The 18,125-nt window shown below is 39.7% G+C and overlaps 1 protein-coding gene across 6 annotated transcripts in view; it reads left to right on the top strand.

Annotated features, from left to right (window-relative positions):
* Window positions 1–18,125, top strand: part of eml1 (EMAP like 1) — a 197,169-nt gene that overhangs the window by 127,647 nt on the left and 51,397 nt on the right. For 4 of the 6 annotated variants that reach the window (XM_069916453.1, XM_069916448.1, XM_069916450.1 and 1 more), the window contains 3 exons: window positions 7,798–7,980; window positions 10,226–10,282; window positions 16,148–16,277. In XM_069916453.1, coding sequence (XP_069772554.1) covers window positions 7,798–7,980; window positions 10,226–10,282; window positions 16,148–16,277 — 370 coding nt within the window. The remainder of the gene's footprint in view (window positions 1–7,797; window positions 7,981–10,225; window positions 10,283–16,147; window positions 16,278–18,125) is intronic. The other 2 variants (XM_069916451.1, XM_069916452.1) reach the window with 1 other exon arrangement.

Below are 18,125 nucleotides of genomic sequence, written 5' to 3'. Positions count from 1 at the left end.
TCTGGTTCACAGGAGTATTCGTGAGAAAATTTCCAGGGAATCTCCAGTTTACAATGCTGTGTGAAAAGGCCTAATGTTTTATACAGTTGCAATAAAAGTTGCCAATTTTAATGTTCAATGTGTATCCATTGTTTGTACCAACCTTGCAACAATGTATCAGGGGATGTTTACAATTTCGTTTATCTGCTCTACCCTGGAGGGCTGAAGGGATTAAATCACTGAACTCATTTATAGGTATCTGGATATTAGGGAAATCCAGGATGCAGCGATTGTGCAGAAGAATAGCACTGAGATGAATGATCAGCCTTGATCTTGATGAATGTGGAGCAGGCTGCAAGGGTTGATTGCCTACTCCTGCTCAGTTTTATGTTCTTAAGATGTGTTCATCTGCTCAGCGTACTTACCAGATAATTTGTGAAAACATGTTATATCATGACCCACAATGAGTGATTGAGGGGAAGTCTTGCATGTGATTGAATGCAGCAGCAAGAGAGGTGAAGCAGTAAAATACCTGACAGCTACCAACGTATTTAATCAGAATGCCATACTTTCAGTGCAGAACCTGCTATCTCTAAATGTCTCCGAGGCCCACTCACTCAGCAAAAGGGTCAATAGTTGATGCAGATTTCATGGATCAGAGCAGATGAGTGAAGGCTCAAAATACTTGGTGAATTGCCACTGGTTTAAGACACTGAATAGTTTATGCATTTTAATTTTATGATAGTTTAACACTTAAACTGAAATGAATATTCTTCTTTGTGATAACAGCGGAAGTATTGGGGCAAGATTCTGCCCAGAGGTTAACATTTTTGTGGTTTATGAAACTAATTCTCCTAATAGGGGTGGCATTGTTACAGTAGGGGTTAGCACATCGCTGTTACAGTGCCAGCAATTGAGACTGGAGTTCGAATCCCGTGCTGTCTGTAAGGAGTTTTTACGTTCTCCCCATGTCTGCATGGGTTTTCCCCATGGATTCCAGTTTCCTCCCACCCTTCAAAATGTACTAGGGGTTGTAGATTAATTGGTATGTTATGTAGGACTAGATGTTAATATCCCTTATTACACCCCTGAGACTTGCTGCCTAGACTTTGTGGGGTAGACAAGTGAGAGGTGGCATCTTCTGGGTTATCAAGTGAGTGCCCTCCTTCCTCAGTGTTTTGCTGTTAGACCCACAACACCTCCGGTGGGTTCAGCAGTGAATCGAGGCATCCTGGGCTCACCCCAGGATGCCATTCACTCACTTAGGTGCCCAGGTGGATTCCTTTTTCTCATCCAGAGCAACTGACTACCCCTTTCACCAGCTCTGGAGAGATCTTTGACTGCTTGTCAGTGTGTCTTTCCTTTCACTCCCAAGTCCTGGAGTAGTTTTAATGTCAATGTGGCTACAAATCCTCTGCAGCCTACTTCAACTGGTCAGACCCGTGCCTTCCAGCCACGTTGCTGCACATCAGCTGCAAGCTCCGCATACCTCAATTTCTTGAACTCACAGGCCTTCTCCACTGCATTCCCCCAAGGTACTGTAAGCTTGATGATGTAATCGAGATGGAGTGAGGCCGGCCACAGCACAAGGTCTGGTCTGAGGTTGGTTTCGCAATTTTATTTGGGAAGCAGAGCCTCTGGCCTAAATCTGCCGCCATTTTTCCAATCACGTGACCTGCCTAGCTGCCTGGAATTTGATCTTAATGTGGCGATTCTGGCTTGACTCTCACCTTTCCATACAAATTCTGTTAACAGCCAACTGGATGAAGGGGAGGTAGAGCTGTAACACTTGTCTGCCGATTTTCTAGCACTGCTGGAAGCTACTGTAGCACCTCATTGTGATGCCAGGTGTATCGGCCTTGAATGAAGCTGGTCTTGCTCCCTCTGCCTGATTTCAGCAACATTAAAACATATTTTGGTGGGCTGCATGTAGCATCCTCTCCATACCACTGGCTGAGATTCATGGCAAACATCAAGACATCGTATGCAGCCCTGAGGTTGAAGCTAGCTCTGAATTTCTTCATTTCCCACTTTTCTTTCCAGGAGAGCTTCCTTTTCTCCACTCCCTCCCATCTCATCCATTGCCCTTGCCTTGCCTTGCCTGAGTGACAGCCTTTGTGTACTTTTCTGCTTTCTCCTGCCAATATATATCTTCTGTCACAAGCCTATTTCTCTGAGACAGAGCAGCCTTGTTCTAGGCTGGTATACTAAGACCAAGACCATTCCTCCCTTGCTGCACTTGGCCTACGATGTTCCTATGCTCAAGTGCTACCTTTGCTTGCTTAATTGCTTCTGATGAAATCCATTTCCTCCCAGTAACCAGGATGATGGCAGCTTGAGCTACAAATAGATCACTCCCCTCTGTTAACATCATCTCCAGTCTTACTTCGGCCCACTTGTATTCCTCTGAAAGACTGGAAATGGGTAGCTCTAGGACTCCTTTGCTATAAAGCCCTATCCTGCTGAGGCACCTGAGAAGACCAAGCCACTTCCTTGTGTATGAGTTGATCAGTGTCTCCAGCTTTTCCACTTTTGAGACTGGAACTTCATACAGGGTTAGTGGCCACATGAGCTTGGAAAGAGCCCAAACTGCGTACACCAGCTTGTCAGGTAGTGTGGTTCTGTTGATGCTCTCAGGGCCACTAACGGCATCCTTCCTGAGCTGATGTACCTGCTCTGTATCTTGGAGGGATGTATTATACAACCAACCTAAGTTTTTCACTGGTTTCTTGAAGACTGTTGGAATCGTCTCATCGACCATGTAGAACACACATGTCAAACTCAGGCCCGCGGGCCAAATTTGGCCTGTGATATAATTATATTTGGCTCACAAGATCATATCAAATATGTATTAGAGCTGGCCCGCTGGCCGCCGCGCCAGTATAGCGCATGCACAGCTAATACTACAAATCCCAGAATGCTTTGCAAATGCGTTGGCGTCAGCCCGCTAATCGCCCCCACCTCCTCTCTTTCCTTTCATTAGCATCTGCGACCTGTCGCCCAACTCGCGTGTAATAAACCCCTTACGAAAAATGGCCAAACGAAAGACAGAAAACAGGACCTTTCAAGACAAGTGGGAGGCAAACTCTGACCCCACAGTTTGATGAACTTGCATCTAAGAAGAGATGCCAAGTATCTGCTTTAGACCCAGGTGCATCAGAGTAAATCACAGTGTAGCAAGCTAAGCTTGGATTAATATTTTCTTTGGTTCACTTTGGACTGTTCATCGTTGAAAGATTGGATTTTCATTGAAGCAAGTTGTTATTTTTTTGACTTGTGAAAAAAATACATTTAAAAGGAGCTTAAAGGCTATAGAGAAATATTATTCATTGAATATTTTATTTCTCATTTGTTAATGCTTCTTCTGGAAAGAGTTTAACCAAAACTATTAGTAAACATTTATTTTAATAAGAAAAAGTTTAACATTACATATGTTGAAAGAAGAGAAAACATGCAGATGTTGTTGAAAATTTTCAATAAATATTTTGTTTGGCCCACTACTTAGTCCAAGTTTTTAATTTTAGCCCTCTGTGAATTTGAGTTTGACACCCCTGATGTAGAAGCATTGATCTACTAGCTTCCCCTTAACAATTGAGCTGCTTCTGGACTTGCTCGGCTTGATCTTCATTCAATGTTCTCTTGCAGCTTTCTCAACAGGTGTACAATTCAAGCCTTGGTGGTGGTCAGTGTTGTGAGATCATCCATATATGCTCTGATAGGTGGCAGTCTCATGCCAGATCTTATGCGCTGCCCTCTAACCACCCATCGAGATGCTCTAATGATTACCTCCATGGCCATGGTGAAGGCTTGTGGGAAGATAGAGCAACTGGCCATGATTCCCACCTCCAGATGTTTCCACGTTGTGGTGTAATCTGCTGTGGTCAAACATATCTGCTCTTCCTGGAAGTAGGCCTTAATGAGGCTCATGAGGGCCACTGTGATCCTGAAGAATTTGAAAGCAGTCCAGAGGAGGTAATGGGAGACCGACCCAAAGGTGTCGGCGAGGTCCAGAAACACCACATGAAGATCTGTTCCCTCCTTGGCAACATGGATCTGATGCCAGATAGTGCAAGCATGTCCCAGACAGCCAGAGAACTCTGCTTTCTGTATTGATGCATCAATCAGATGTTCCTTTGCAGATATCTTGACAACCTATGAGCCACCACACTAAAGAAGATTGTAATTGGGCGGCACGGCTTGTAGGCTGAAAGGGCCTGTTACTGTGCTGTATGACTAAATTAAATTTAAAAATTTTAAAAATAACCACGAACACACCATCAATACCTGGTTCTGGTCGACCATCCTTGGTCACTGAATAGTAGGTTTTTGTAAATGCGTACTGATGTAGATGTGTGCTTGATCTTTATTACTGTATGAAACTGTTTCATTATCAGTGTAGGCAAGTGGAAACTTTACAGAGTGATGCTTTTCTGTATGTGAAATCATAGGCCCTTTTAATACTGAAATGCAAATGTCCCTGTCCAGTGTAAAATGAAGGAGAACCAAAAGCTGCCATCATCCTTCTTAAAGAAGACAGCAGAAGTTAAAATCAACCCGCTACAGTAAAAACATAGTGAGGTATCATGCTCCAGCAAAGGTGATTCATTGGCTATGACTGAATGGATTAGTTGGGAGTAGATGTCAGTGATTCAGCTTGAGAATCCTGGTCTGCCATTAAATAAGGTCTTGTTTGATCTCATTGTAATCTAAATGTCATGCATTTGAATTGGGTGGGGGGGGGGGGAGGGGGTTGTAGTTTAAAGGAGATGTGTGGGACAGGTTTTTTTACCCAGTGAGTGGTAGGTGCCTAAAACAGGCTGGCAGGAGTAGTGGTTGAAGCAGATACGATAGTAGCATTTAAGAAGCTTTTAGAGAGACGTATAAATATTTTATTCAGATATATTTTATTACATACATGACATCACATACAACCCTGAGATTCCTGTGGGAGAGGCAGAATTACCATTTATTGGCAGAGTAAAACAAACTGACTCAACCTACACATTTAAACAAAGAAAGAAATGTAAACAAACTGTACAACTAGTGACAAAGAAAAATCAATAAAGTGCACAAGTAAGAGTCCTTAAATGAGTCCCTGATTGAGTTTGTTGTTGAGGAGTCTGTTGGTGGAAGGGTAGCAGCTGTTCATTCATGAACCTGGTGGTGCTGCAAGTTTTGTGGCGTCTTTTCCTCTTTGTCGATAGTAGCAGCGAGAACAGAGTGTTGTGCTGGGTGGGGAATATAAAACATGTGCAAACAGGAAAGTTTTAGTTTAATTTGAGCATCATGTTCAACACAGACATTGTGGGCCAAAGCACCTGTTCCTGTGCTGTCTTTTCACACTCTTGCTGAACAAGAATAGGTCTTAAAAATATTTTATGTCTCTGCTTCTATTTCATAGAAAGGAAGTGTCAAAGACTCCCACAACCCTCTGAGAGTAAAACAAAACTTTTCATATGTCTTAAATAGATGACCCCTTATTTTTAAACAGTGACCTGTCAAATTAGATTTTCTCACTCACCATGTGCAGACCCTTCAGGGTGTCGAATGACTCAGTCAAGTTTCCCTCTCACTCTTCTAAACTCCTGCAGATAACAAACCAAGTCTGTCTAACCTTGCCTGATGGACATCTCGTCCATTCCAAATTATACTCCAGAATATTCTTTGAAATAACCATTTAGTTAACCATACTCTCCATGTCCTTGCAAATTTTTCCTTTACACAAATTATCTTTAAACTTTCCTCCAAACCCCTTTCAGGCAGTGGATTCCAATTCAGAACACCTAATTGCATGAATATATTCTCTTCCATTTTGTGCAGATTTGTACTTTAAAGACCTAACCAATCCCATGTCACATCTCATATCACAAAGCATTCATAGCCCTGCTATTTTCACAACTATACATTAAATAGCCCATGTGAAGATTCATGGTTAAAAAAGTTAAAGCTTGGTACCTTGAACTTAAGAAAAGTTTCATCTGATACACAAAGATTTCTTATTTTATTGATGTGTGAATTAGAAACTAAATGACAAACTGAACATAATTTTATTTTTTCATGTTTTTCAAAACTGTATCTAGTTCAAATCTTTCATAGTGACAAATTCTTTGCAAAGGAGAGACTGGAGCCACAGACAAACAGATCACCAGTAAACTAAATATGCCTATCTTCACATGTTTCAACATTGAGCTGTTAAGCTTATTAGCCAGTGTAAGCCTTTGCAAATCTTCTCTGTCATCAAACCTTTTCAATTGCTAGGTTATGACCTACATTATACAACTGTAACACCCCATATGGTGGAGACTTGTACTTTGCATTGGAATTCTCCTTTTGGAACCTGAGAGTTTCTAATAATTTTATTGCTTTTAAGGAACTGCATTCCCACTTCCTTTCAGATCTAATACAACCACATGGTATTCCCATTTCTATGCTGCTAACTTTGTTAAGAGGTCTTGCAAAGAATCTTTACAGTTGTCTGCCCTCAAATTTCCATATAACTGGAATTGCAGTGGAGTGGAGAAACAATCCCTCACTCTCTGTCTTTTTTGCCAGAAATCCAGCAGATCCATTCCATATCATCATTTCTCTATTTTTCTGCTCACCCACTAACAAGCCTTCAGTCTATGCAACATCTACTTTTGGGAAGTAACTTCTGCGAGGTCTCAGTGGAAGCAATTGCTGGCTTCCATGTACAGTACAATCCCCAGGATCCAGAATCCAAGCAAGCCGCAAAAGAATTGCGGAAAATAAATAGGTAAAAAATACAAAAGATTAAATTGGCTCCCCCTAGCAGTTAGTTCACTAAATCCACACAACATGCAGTCTCAGCAACCGGCAAATTCACCTATCTGGCATCTACCAATCCCCATAGGTGCCAGATGCCAAAGGTTTTACTGTACATTTAACTCTATTCCAGCATATTCCGCACATTAATTCCTCTCCTACTGATGGTACAGATTTGCAGAAGCTCACTATTCTCCTTGTGAACTAACTGACTTTTGTTTGGTGAATTTAGTACTTCACACGCCCTGCAATGTTGGGTACAGGTTCCTTGTTGCCAATATGATTTGATTTATATTGTAATTATAGTTTCATAAAAAGTAAACATGCCTAAAGTCATCCTGAAGTCTTAACTATTGAGGAACATTAGGCTGAGCATTACCTGAAGGACAGCTGTGATACAACTAAATTAAGTTTGTTGAATCACTGAGGTCGTTGGCTGAGAGATCTATTTTCTACTTGGACTTTTAAGCAGCTAAACTTGGCAAATTGGGCAACTGTTTTCCCCAAAGTTGTTGCCCGCTGTGTCAAAGCTGATTGCCTTTGCACCCCACTAAAACCAATACAAGAGCTACTTTGGGTGAACAATCCCCAGACAGATTAGTATTTTAAGAAATGATTATTCAGCCATTTAATCAGCCGATTCTGTTGATGTCTTATCATAGGCTATAAATGAAAACTAGAAGCATGCATAGACAAAGCAGCTAGAGTTGATACAAGGATTAATCAGATGAGGGAAGGTTTGGGTATTGATAAGAACTCTTTTCTTTATTATCAAATTCAATCTTTGGTAAGATGTATGTTTGGTAGAGATATTATTGGTGGAGAGCGGGAGGTTTGAACTAGTGGAGTTGTTCTAGTGAACCGGTGCAGACTCGAAAGGCCGACATGGACTGTTTCTGTTCTGTAAATGGTTATATGGTTATGGAGTGTCCTCACTGCCATGTCACAGCCATTGCTGGCAGAAGATGATCTTATTTCAGATTTGGGAGTCTATTGCTTTTTACCTCTTCAGTTTGCATTGTCCTCTTCCCTCAGATGATAGTGCGTCTGCAGCCAGCAGCATGGAGGTCACCGATCGGATCGCCTCACTGGAGCAGCGTGTCCAGATGCAGGAGGATGAGATTCAGCTGTTGAAGTCAGCGCTGGCAGATGTGGTCCGCCGCTTGAATGTCTCTGAGGAGCAGCAGGCCATGCTGAACAGGAAAGGGCCGACCAAAGGTAATAAAGAAGCATAAAACAAAAGGTGCAATTAATTGCAAAGCTCATTCAGTGTTGGAAGTAAACTCTGCACTGCATACATTTAGATTAGTTTTGACAGGATCAAATTTATCTTGAATCTCCTGTGCAAAATGTAAAATATAGCAGAAATTGCACATTCCATTTTGCTCCCAAGAAGTGGGATACCTTGAGAGTAGTTTGTAATGTAGGGTGAGTGTCACTGGTAATGGAGCTGGGACAGCTTGGTTAGAGGGAAATGGCTTGGAGAGTCCTTTTAAATACAGGAACTCAGTAAAGAACTTAAGATCAAAAATAGTTGAAAGGAGAACATTGAGGCTAAGGATTTTAAATTTTGGACCAAGAATTTTGATTCAAATAATCATTTTCCCTCCACTATTTCTGTCCTTTAAGACCAGTAATTATTTGCTTCCCTCCATTGTATAGGTGTGAAGCTTTACATTTAGAATCGGCAGGTTATTGAATTCATGGATGAATCAATAGGTCTGGAGTCAGCACTTCTTATAGCAGCCACCAGGTGGCAAACAAAAAGAGATGCCTGAAATATATCTCAACTTTGGGATCTTCAGTGATGTTCAGGAATTTGTTTATAGCCCTTTCCATTGCTAACTCCTCGATGAGGACTGGTTAGCGTTCTCCTGATGTCCCCCTCCTGAAATCCTCAATCAGTTCCTTAGTGTTGCGAACATCGAGTGCAAGGTGGTTGTTGAGACAGCACTCAACGAGCTGATCTGTCTCACTCCTGCAGGCTTCCTCAATAATGTCTGTGATTCTACCAGTGACTGAGGTCTCATCAGCAGGTTTGTAGATGGTATTTGAATTGTGCCTGATCACACAGTCATGGGTGTAGAGAGAGTGGAGCAGTGGGCTAAACACACATCCTTGTGGGGCACGTGTGTCGATTGTCAATGAGGAGAAGACTGTTCTGATCTGCACTGACTTCTAATAAGAAAGTCAAGAATATAGTTGCAGAGGGAGGCACAGAAGCCCAAGTTTTTAAGCTTGCTGACCAATACTGAGGTGGCCAATAATGTTGAAAGCTGAGCTGTAATTGATAAAAAACAGCCTGATGTACATGCTGCTGTTGTCTAGGTGATCAGGGCTGAGCAGAGAGTCAGTGAGCTTGCATCTGCTCTGGAGCAATTATGACAGTAGGTGAATTGCAGTGGATCTAGAAATTTACTCGGGTATGAGTTAATTCTGGCCAATACCAACCTCTCAGAGCATTTCTTCACAGTAGTTGTTAGTGCTTCTTGGTGATAGTCATTAAGGCAGCTCCCTTTAGGGTACCAAGATGATTGATGCCCTTTTGAAGCAGGTGGGAACCTCCGACTAAAGCAATGAGAGATTGAAAATGTCCGTGAATGCTCCAGCTAGTTGGATGGTGCAGATTTTCGGTACCCTTCCTGGTATACCATCAGGACCTGACACCTTGTTCTGCCATTAGCTTCAGAGACTGATATCACAGGGGTGCCAGCTTCTGCAGGGATTCTCATTTGTTAGAAAATCTCAGTTGTTAGAGTAGGTTTTTGGGTCGGCACCACACTGTGGGCCAAAGGGCTTGTAGATTTCAATGTTTTATGAATAGTTTAAAGGGATCATTGTATTTAATCTAGCTGTGAAATTATTTTTAACTGTCTTTTGTTTACAGAGGGAATACTGTTGAGAAAAAAGCTGAGATTTTTGTTTAAACTCCAAAGTTCATAAATTTAGATTATAATCTAAATTATATAATCTAGATTATATAGTGGTGGGAATGAATTGAGGCAGGTCCCCCTGAGAGTAGGATGTGAGGTTTTTTTTCTAAAAGAAATATTTTAGCAGTTGTGACTTTAGTAAAAGACTTGAAACACTCAGCATTCGTTTCAGCCGTAATATTCTATCTGGCATTCATTTTACTTGTATGCTCCAAGCTTACAATTAAATCATTACAATGTTAAATTTAATAATATCATAATCCCTTTTCTCCATTAATTTTGAAATCTCTTTAGCTCTTTATTTGGAGGTTTTTAAATTCTGGTCTGTATCGGAGTGATACTGTTGCTACTGATAACGTTCCTTTCATCACTCCTGTACTTTCAGTTGTTTAGCTCTTTTATTTAGCTTGCACTGTTAGATGTTTCTTTCTGGAATTTTTTTTGTACTTCAGTCACATTTACATTTTATTTTCTTTTTTTGTCTCTGTCTGTCTTTCTTTGCCCAAATGCTCCTCTTTATGGACCTTTAGATCAGGCAGCATCTAAACGAACAGAGGCAGATAAACAGGGCAGAAATAGCAAACCAGGTAAGCGCTTGATTGAGCTCCTTTCAATTCCAGATGATAGAAGTTCCCCAAATAATAAAATAAAATTTGCAAATATGTGGAAGATGCTGACAACTGAGTGGCATTGTTTAAGTTAAAATGTCAGCAGATATACAGTCTAGTGTTAACTAAAGAAGTTGGATGGAATATTTTTTTTAATGTTGTTAACAAGGAATGACATTTTCACAAGCAGGTAATTATTTGAACTCAATTCAATGTGCATGTTGCACACTGGCCCAGATGATCCATTGCTTTATCTAGGAATCAGGTGTACAGATGTACTACCACCTCTGATATCTCTGCAAAGGTTACCCTGCAATTGTGCAATGGAAGGTGCTATTGAACAATGCAGGATATCATTGTCTTCTCATCTTCCTTTGTGATCTTTGGAGCTGTGCCAAACAGTATTATGACTATGTCATGGGCTGCCAGACTAATTAAGAACATACCATGTGGTAATGTTCAGGAAAATGGCCCAACCTATTTTGCCCACAAACCATTTTGATGATACATTAATTTACAATACCTATAATATTTATGTGAAAAAAATTGATTGCTTTACATATTAAAAAGGAACACATTTGCTGTTAACATAATTATCACATTTCAGTTATTTCAAAGTTTACAGGCAATTAATTAGTTTTAAAGAGCAGAGTAATGATTCTTGTTTCTTCATATTTACATATGAAACGAGGGTTCATATCTATGGTTTGCATTTGAGTAAGTCTTGCTGGAGATTTGCCATTACAAATAAAAGTTCTGTTAAACAAATTGTACACAATTCCATTGTCATTAAAAAATGGACTTGCATTTATACACTGCTTTTAACATAAAAAGGCTAAGAGAAAGTAGATGTGAAGTAAAAGAAGAGGCTGGAGGAAAGATTAAAACTTTGTTCAGACATGAGTGTGAAGGTGGAGAGCCAAAGGAGTGATTTGGGAATCACAGATAAATGGAGGTCAACAACATGAAAGGTGAACATCATTCAATATAATGTAGAATGAAGCTTGTGAGGCTTTGGTTGGGTTGAAGGGTAAGAAAGATGAAAATTGGGAAACAGTTAAAACTAGGAATATTTTGAATAGTTTTAAGCCCAAAGAGTTAAGTCTGAAGGACAGGCGAGAATATGAACAGCAGTGGAGCTGAGTAGAAATTAGTGGAGGTAGTTTACAGATCAGAGGACACAATAGTGGATGCTTGATCTTGAATGAACATGAAAACATAAGAATATAGGAAATAGGGACAGGAGTAGAATATCTGCCCTGTGAAACCTGTTCCGCCATTCAATAAGATCATGCAGATCTGTCCTTAGACTCAGCAAATTCCCCATATGTCTGAAAAGCATTTAATAAGGTTGCCTCTACAGTTTCAATGGCAGAAAATACCTCAGATTCACTGTTCTCTGAGAGAAGCTGTTACTCTTCACTGCCGCCTTGAACCTACTTGCCAGAATCTTGAGGCTATGTCCCTTAGTTCAAGCTTCACCTGCCGATTGAAACAACTTCCCTGCTTCTATCATGTGCTCCTTTCATACTTTTATATGTTTCTATAACCTGCTCCTCCTTTCTTCTAAACTCCAATGAATATTGTCCCAGGCTACTCAATCTCTCTTCATAAGCTAACCTCCTCGTTTCTGGAATCAACCTGGAATTATCATTAGTCTTGGAAATATGGCTGGAGGATAGAAATATATTTGAAGATTTATGCTGTGTCTTTGTGAAGTCTGTAAACTGAATAAGAGTACATAGTGAGGAGTGGAGTCAGAATAAAGTATAGTATTGTAACACCAAGAGCAACATGTGTTTGAGGAAGAAGTGAATTGTTTGAGAAGACATTCTGATTAATATAGGAGAAAATTTCAGATGTATGGATGAATGCAATGCCTCATTAGTTATTCTCCGAGTAAATACAATAGGTTTGGGGTTGATTTTTAAGGCTACACGCAGCATTGGAAATAACCATGTAAAATCTTATATGTTGGGAACAACAAATAAAACAAACAGCAATTACCACTAAAATTACTCCCATTAACAGAAGAGTGCTGAGGGAACTCCCACATTCCACTCTTGCTCTATTGATATTATGTCCCACCATTCTGTGGACAGTGGTAAACTTCCTCCTGCTTCTGTCGACCGCAATACTCTCCTTTGGTTATGGGAATTACTGCAGCCAGCAGGTAGAGATGCCCAGTCCCATTATCATACTCGACTGTTTCTCCAATACATCATTGCCACCATTTTTTTGGTTATTTTCCCTTTTATTACATTTGCTTAACCGTACATGGCTACTGAGAGGGCAGAAGAAAGGGTTGTTTCTATTTACCTCAAGCCATTAATGAAAACATTCCAGACAACTGATTTTATCTTTAGAAAGTTAAGATGGATGTCTCTCCAAAAATAGGACTTGGGCTCATCCATTATATGGTTAACTCAACAACATTCTGCTTTCCAAAGTGTAACTTGTCAACTTTGTTCCATAACATTTGTTTTGTGGTTAACCGAAAGGAGTTTTAAGACAAACAAGCCATAAACCTCTGCTGTGACCACAAGATCAGGTGCAGTGATTTAACTGCATTAGCTGCTACATCAACGAAAGCTAGTGTTAGAACCAACAATAATTAAGATGCTTGGCTTCCCTACTGTTCTCGATCAAAAGGGCTAATAAAAGATGCTACAAAATAAATTATATTCCTGACGAAGGGCCCAGGCCTGAAACGCTGGCCACCCTTGACTTCCTTTGGATGCTCCATGACCTGTTGAATTTCTCTAGCATATTTGCGTATTACACTCAACCCCAGCAACTGCAGACATTCTTGTTTAACTTCATGGCACAAATATATACCATTGTCTCCTAGATAATTTCTAAAAGTAAAAAAAAAGCTTTAGTTAGAAAACTATTAGCAACAGAATCACAATGTTTCTGGTTTTGTACAAATTCCAGAGCTTGCCCAGTATAGGTTAAAGGCTATATGATTTGTTCTAAATAATGCTGGCAGTTCTATTCACATCAACACTGTAGTAGCTTGTTGAGCACAGAGGGGTCCAGGCAGGCAGCCATCACTCATCAGCATTGCGTGCTTTGCTCTGAAACAGCAATGAATGCACAAGAAGGGACGACTTGGAATAAGATCGATGTGTGTATTTTTTTTAGAGGGAAAATTACATCCAGTAGTAAATGGAAAACCCTTCACAACCTGCTGTGCCACTGTTTTAATTAATATGCTTCATAAGGCAATGAGCCAAAAGTCTATTTGCAAATGTGTTTGTTTCTGGCTGTGATGTAAAAGATCAAAAGCCGAAAGAAAATAATAATTAAAACCATCACAGAAAAAGCTTGATGTCTGGAAGAGTTGGTTGAGTAGAAAATAATGGTGCCAATTCTCCCAGGAAGATTGATATTTTCACCTGATGTTTTAGAATTATTTTGGGGAGATTTTTGAACATCTGAACTGCACAGATCCAACGTTAATGAACTAACAATGGTCTAACTTCAACTTTGATGAGTATAGGGATCTCAATTTTTGGAAGAGAAAATTACATTAAAATGGCATAAAAATAAATGGGAAATATCAGTAAGATGGAGAAATCCTGGAAGTGTTTAGAAAAGATCAAAAGTCTTTCAATTTTACCTGGGTTGAGGGGGCTGAGTTAAAAAATGGGACAAAATAAATTCAAAGATTACTTAAAGAGCACATCTGAGCATATGAGTGATATCATAAAATATTATATAGTATTTAATATTTAAAAACGTCTTTAGCTCATTAAGGCTCTGTTGGTGTTTATGCTTAACATGAGCATTCATCTAATTTATTAACCTATCCCTTTCTCTTTCATGTATTTATTCAACTTCCTCCTTAAAATAGATTCATCCGATTCCATTCTTTGTACGAGCAAATGTTATACTCTGCCCACTCTGGGTAAAGCAGTTCCTCCACAATTTCCTATTTGGCTTTTTGGATTTTAATTGTGATTCATTGTTTTTTTTTTGTTGCTTTGTCTACAATAGAGAGAATCAGCATAGAAATAGACCCTTCAGGCCACCGAGTCATTTCTATCCATCAGTCACCCATTTACACTCATTCTTCATTCTCATCAAAATTCCTCGTACACGAGACAGTGGCCAATTAACCTGCAGGTCTTCAGATGTGGGAGCAAACCTGAGCTTCCCGAGCAAATACACATGGTCGCAGGGAGAGCACACAAACTCCATATTGATAGCACCAAAGGTCATGATTGAACCAGAGTCTTTGGTGCTTTTGGGTAGTGGTTCTACTGACTGTGCACACTGAACGACTATTTAAAAATTCTTCATCGTCCTAAAGTTATAAACACAGTCTAAGCTTTTCCTGGAAGAGAAAAACCATAGATATAGGAGCAGAAACTGGCCATTCGGATCATCAAGTCTACTCCGACATTCCATTATGAGTTGATCCATTCTTCCACTCAGCCCCACTCCTCTACCTGCTCCCCATCACTTTTGATACCCTGACTATTCAGATACCTATCAATCTCTGCCTTTCTTACACCCAACGACTTGGCCTCCATAGCCACCGATGGTAGCAAATTCCAAAGGTTCACCACTCTCTGACTAAAGAAATTTTGCCACATCTCTGTTTTAAATGGCCACCCTTCAATCCTGAAATTATGCCTTCTTGTCCTTGACTCCCCAAACATGGGGCACAATTTTGCCACATGTACTTTGTCGTGGGCTTTCAACATTCAAAATGCTTATAGGAGGTTTCACCCCCCACCCACCCACCTTATTCTTTTCAACTTCAAGGAGGATAATCCAAGAACCATCAAATGTTCCTTCATAAATCTTCTCTGAACCCTCTCCAATGCCAGCACATCCTTTCTAAAATAAGGAGCCTAAAACTGTACTCGGTACTCCAAGTGAGGCCTTACCAGTCCTTAGAAAGCCTCAACATCATATCCCTACTCTTTTATCCTATTCCTCTAGATATGAATGCCAAGATTCCATTTGCCTTCTTCATTACCGATTCAACCTGGAGGTTAATGTTTAGGGTATCCTGCATGAGGACTCCCAAGTCCCTTTGCGCCTCTGAATATTAAATTTTATGGTTTGCCCTTTTATTCCTTCTACCAAAGTGCATGACTGTACATTTTACAACATTTTATCTATTTTCCTGTTCAATCCTTCCTGAAAGGTGCAACCTCTTAGACCTGCTACTTTAAGCAGTACTTGTGCAAATGTAAGCTGTAATGATCTCTTCAGATCCTCCCTGCATAATGGTTACCAAGTAGTTCTGCCACATTGCAAAACAAAAGCTGGGTGTGCTTAGGAATTGGAGAAGTCAGGAGAGCCCCAGATCCCTTCCAATTAAGGTATATTAGGATGGCAGGTGCATGCGTGTTTGCATTGGATATGCGTGAATTTCAATTCCTGGCCCTGCCATCAGCTGACCACAATTCTCACTGGTTCAACTGACCCTATTCTATATCATAGTAATTCAGATTTTTTTTTATGGCAACTCTCCTTCCTTTGGTTATGAAATGTAAGAAAGTGAGTTAAGTACTGACATTTAAAATATGGGTATGGCAGTTTAAAGAATTTGAAGAAATATGAAATTCCACTCCCTGCACCATGGTTGGAAAAGAGAATTTTCAGACTATGTTGTTAGCTATGTGTGTTCTTTAGCTCGCTTTCATTTCATTGTAATTTATTTTTAAACACAGAAAATACTTCCAAATAGAGCCAAGGTATCCTTCCTGGTCAGAATATTAATCTCCTAAACAAAAACAGCTGAAAAGACTGTAATCCTACATTATTTAGTGTAAGAAGCAAAGTGTGCAGGGAGTAGTGATATGTTATTTGCTTGCTTTGCAGCAAGACCTTTTGTACAAACCCTGCCATTAAGACCAACAGTGAACAATGGAACCATACTACCAAAGAAAGGAAGTGGTCCTCTACCATCACCATCTGGTACCAGAAAGGATGTAACACTAACAACCAAAAGGTAAGAATAGACTTGGGCAAGCAAAGCAGTATGTTCCATTTATAATCTTGCATAACTCCTCTAATACTTGCTATCCAAAGGAGTACATTATATCTCCAAAAATCTTTATCCTCAATATTATCTAATATGCTAATGTTATACTCCATAGAGCACTTTGTAATACACTTGAGTAACCACTTGTATCTCATTTCATATTAACCATTCTATCAAAATGCCTAGCTTTCATTGCACCTTTTAAAGGTTTTTAAGTTTGGTACCATTTTATATAGGTTACTTCTGTAGATACTCCCTGTTATTGCAAACATGTCTGATCAGCTGTTTTCGGGAGGTAACTGAGGCAAGTCCTCTGATGACATTACCTAAACATTCTAATTTGATAAAGATTAGTATGATGCATTACAAGTTAACATAGAAAGTAAAAGCAAAACTTGTCAATGGATGAGCAATTGACTAATATAAAAAAAAATCTACTTGCATCGATGGAGTTCATAAGTCTGATTTCCTATGAAGGCATTTGTCGTATGAACATCGTCTGCACAGACTTTACATGTGCCTCCCTGAACTTAGAGGAATGAGGTCATCCCATTGAAAATTCCAACCCGGTTTGAAAGGGTAAATGCAAATTTTACCTTTTTCTGACTGGGGTGTCTGGAACAAGGTCCACAGTCTCAAAATATGGGTTTGGTTATTTAGGTCTAAGATGTGTTGAATCTATGCAATTCTCTACCAAAGGAAGCTGAGGAGGTTCATTCACTAAGTATATTTAAGGCCAATTAAAAAAAAAATGAAATTTAAACATATAGCCAATTCGGCCCTACAAGTCCATGCCGCCCAATTTACACCCCATTAACCTACACCCCTGGTATGTTTTGGAGGGTGGGAGGAAACTGGATCCCCTGGAGAAAACCCACTTAGATATGGGGAGAATGTAGAAACTCTTTACAGAAAGTGTGGCGTTCGAACCCAAGTCGGGTCCCGATCTCTGGCGCTGTAAAGGCATTGCGTTAACCTCCATGCCAACTGTGCTGCTCTTTTTAAGTATTTAACATTGAATATAGAGAATTATGGGGATATTTCAGGAAATTTGCACAGAAGTATTAAATTAGTCATGATTTATTGATTGATGGAGTTGGTGTGAGAAGCCAAATGTCTACCTTTGCTTATATGTGTTCTCATGGAGCCAACATCAGCTTAATTCTTGGAATGATTCAGTAAATTTCTCTCAATATAAGGCCTTGTATAATTTTTAAAAATTTACAAGGTATTTTACAAGTTCCTCTCTCTGATCAGAAATGAACATTCTAGCCTTTCTACTGGTGACAAACCAAAAGTTTTTCTCATTAATTGAACTAGCAGCACTGAAATCAGACAATGATGAGAGAAAAGCATAACCATTTTTTTTCCCCACATTTGAGCATCAGGTGTTTCGTAGGAAAGCTGAAATCAGTTGCTTTTCAAGATAACTGAGTACATAGAGGAATCGTGACAACAATTTTTTTCAAAAGTTTTGCTTCCTGAAAGAAAACTAGTGGTTATGATAATCATGTTGTAGCTGAACACAAAGATAATATCAGATTTGCTGTATCACATAGGAAGTTGGAAACACAACTTCAATGAACTCTTATTGATTTAGCATGTTTAATTGCATAATGATGCTGTCAGGTTGACTGCGCATGTCACACAACAAATATGAGGAACCCAGAGTTTGTCGTGGTCAGCAATTTCAGAACTGAAGTAGAGCTCATAAGCTTTCTTAATAAGTGCAGTCATGATTTTAGAGCGTATACTCTCCACAAATGTAACAGAATGTATCACAGCTGTTCAGATGTTTTCTGATTTCAGATTTAT

The sequence above is a fragment of the Narcine bancroftii genome, chromosome 2, assembly GCF_036971445.1.
Source record: "Narcine bancroftii isolate sNarBan1 chromosome 2, sNarBan1.hap1, whole genome shotgun sequence".
Classification (NCBI taxonomy): domain Eukaryota; kingdom Metazoa; phylum Chordata; class Chondrichthyes; order Torpediniformes; family Narcinidae; genus Narcine; species Narcine bancroftii.
This window is presented reverse-complemented; position numbering and strand designations above follow the sequence as displayed.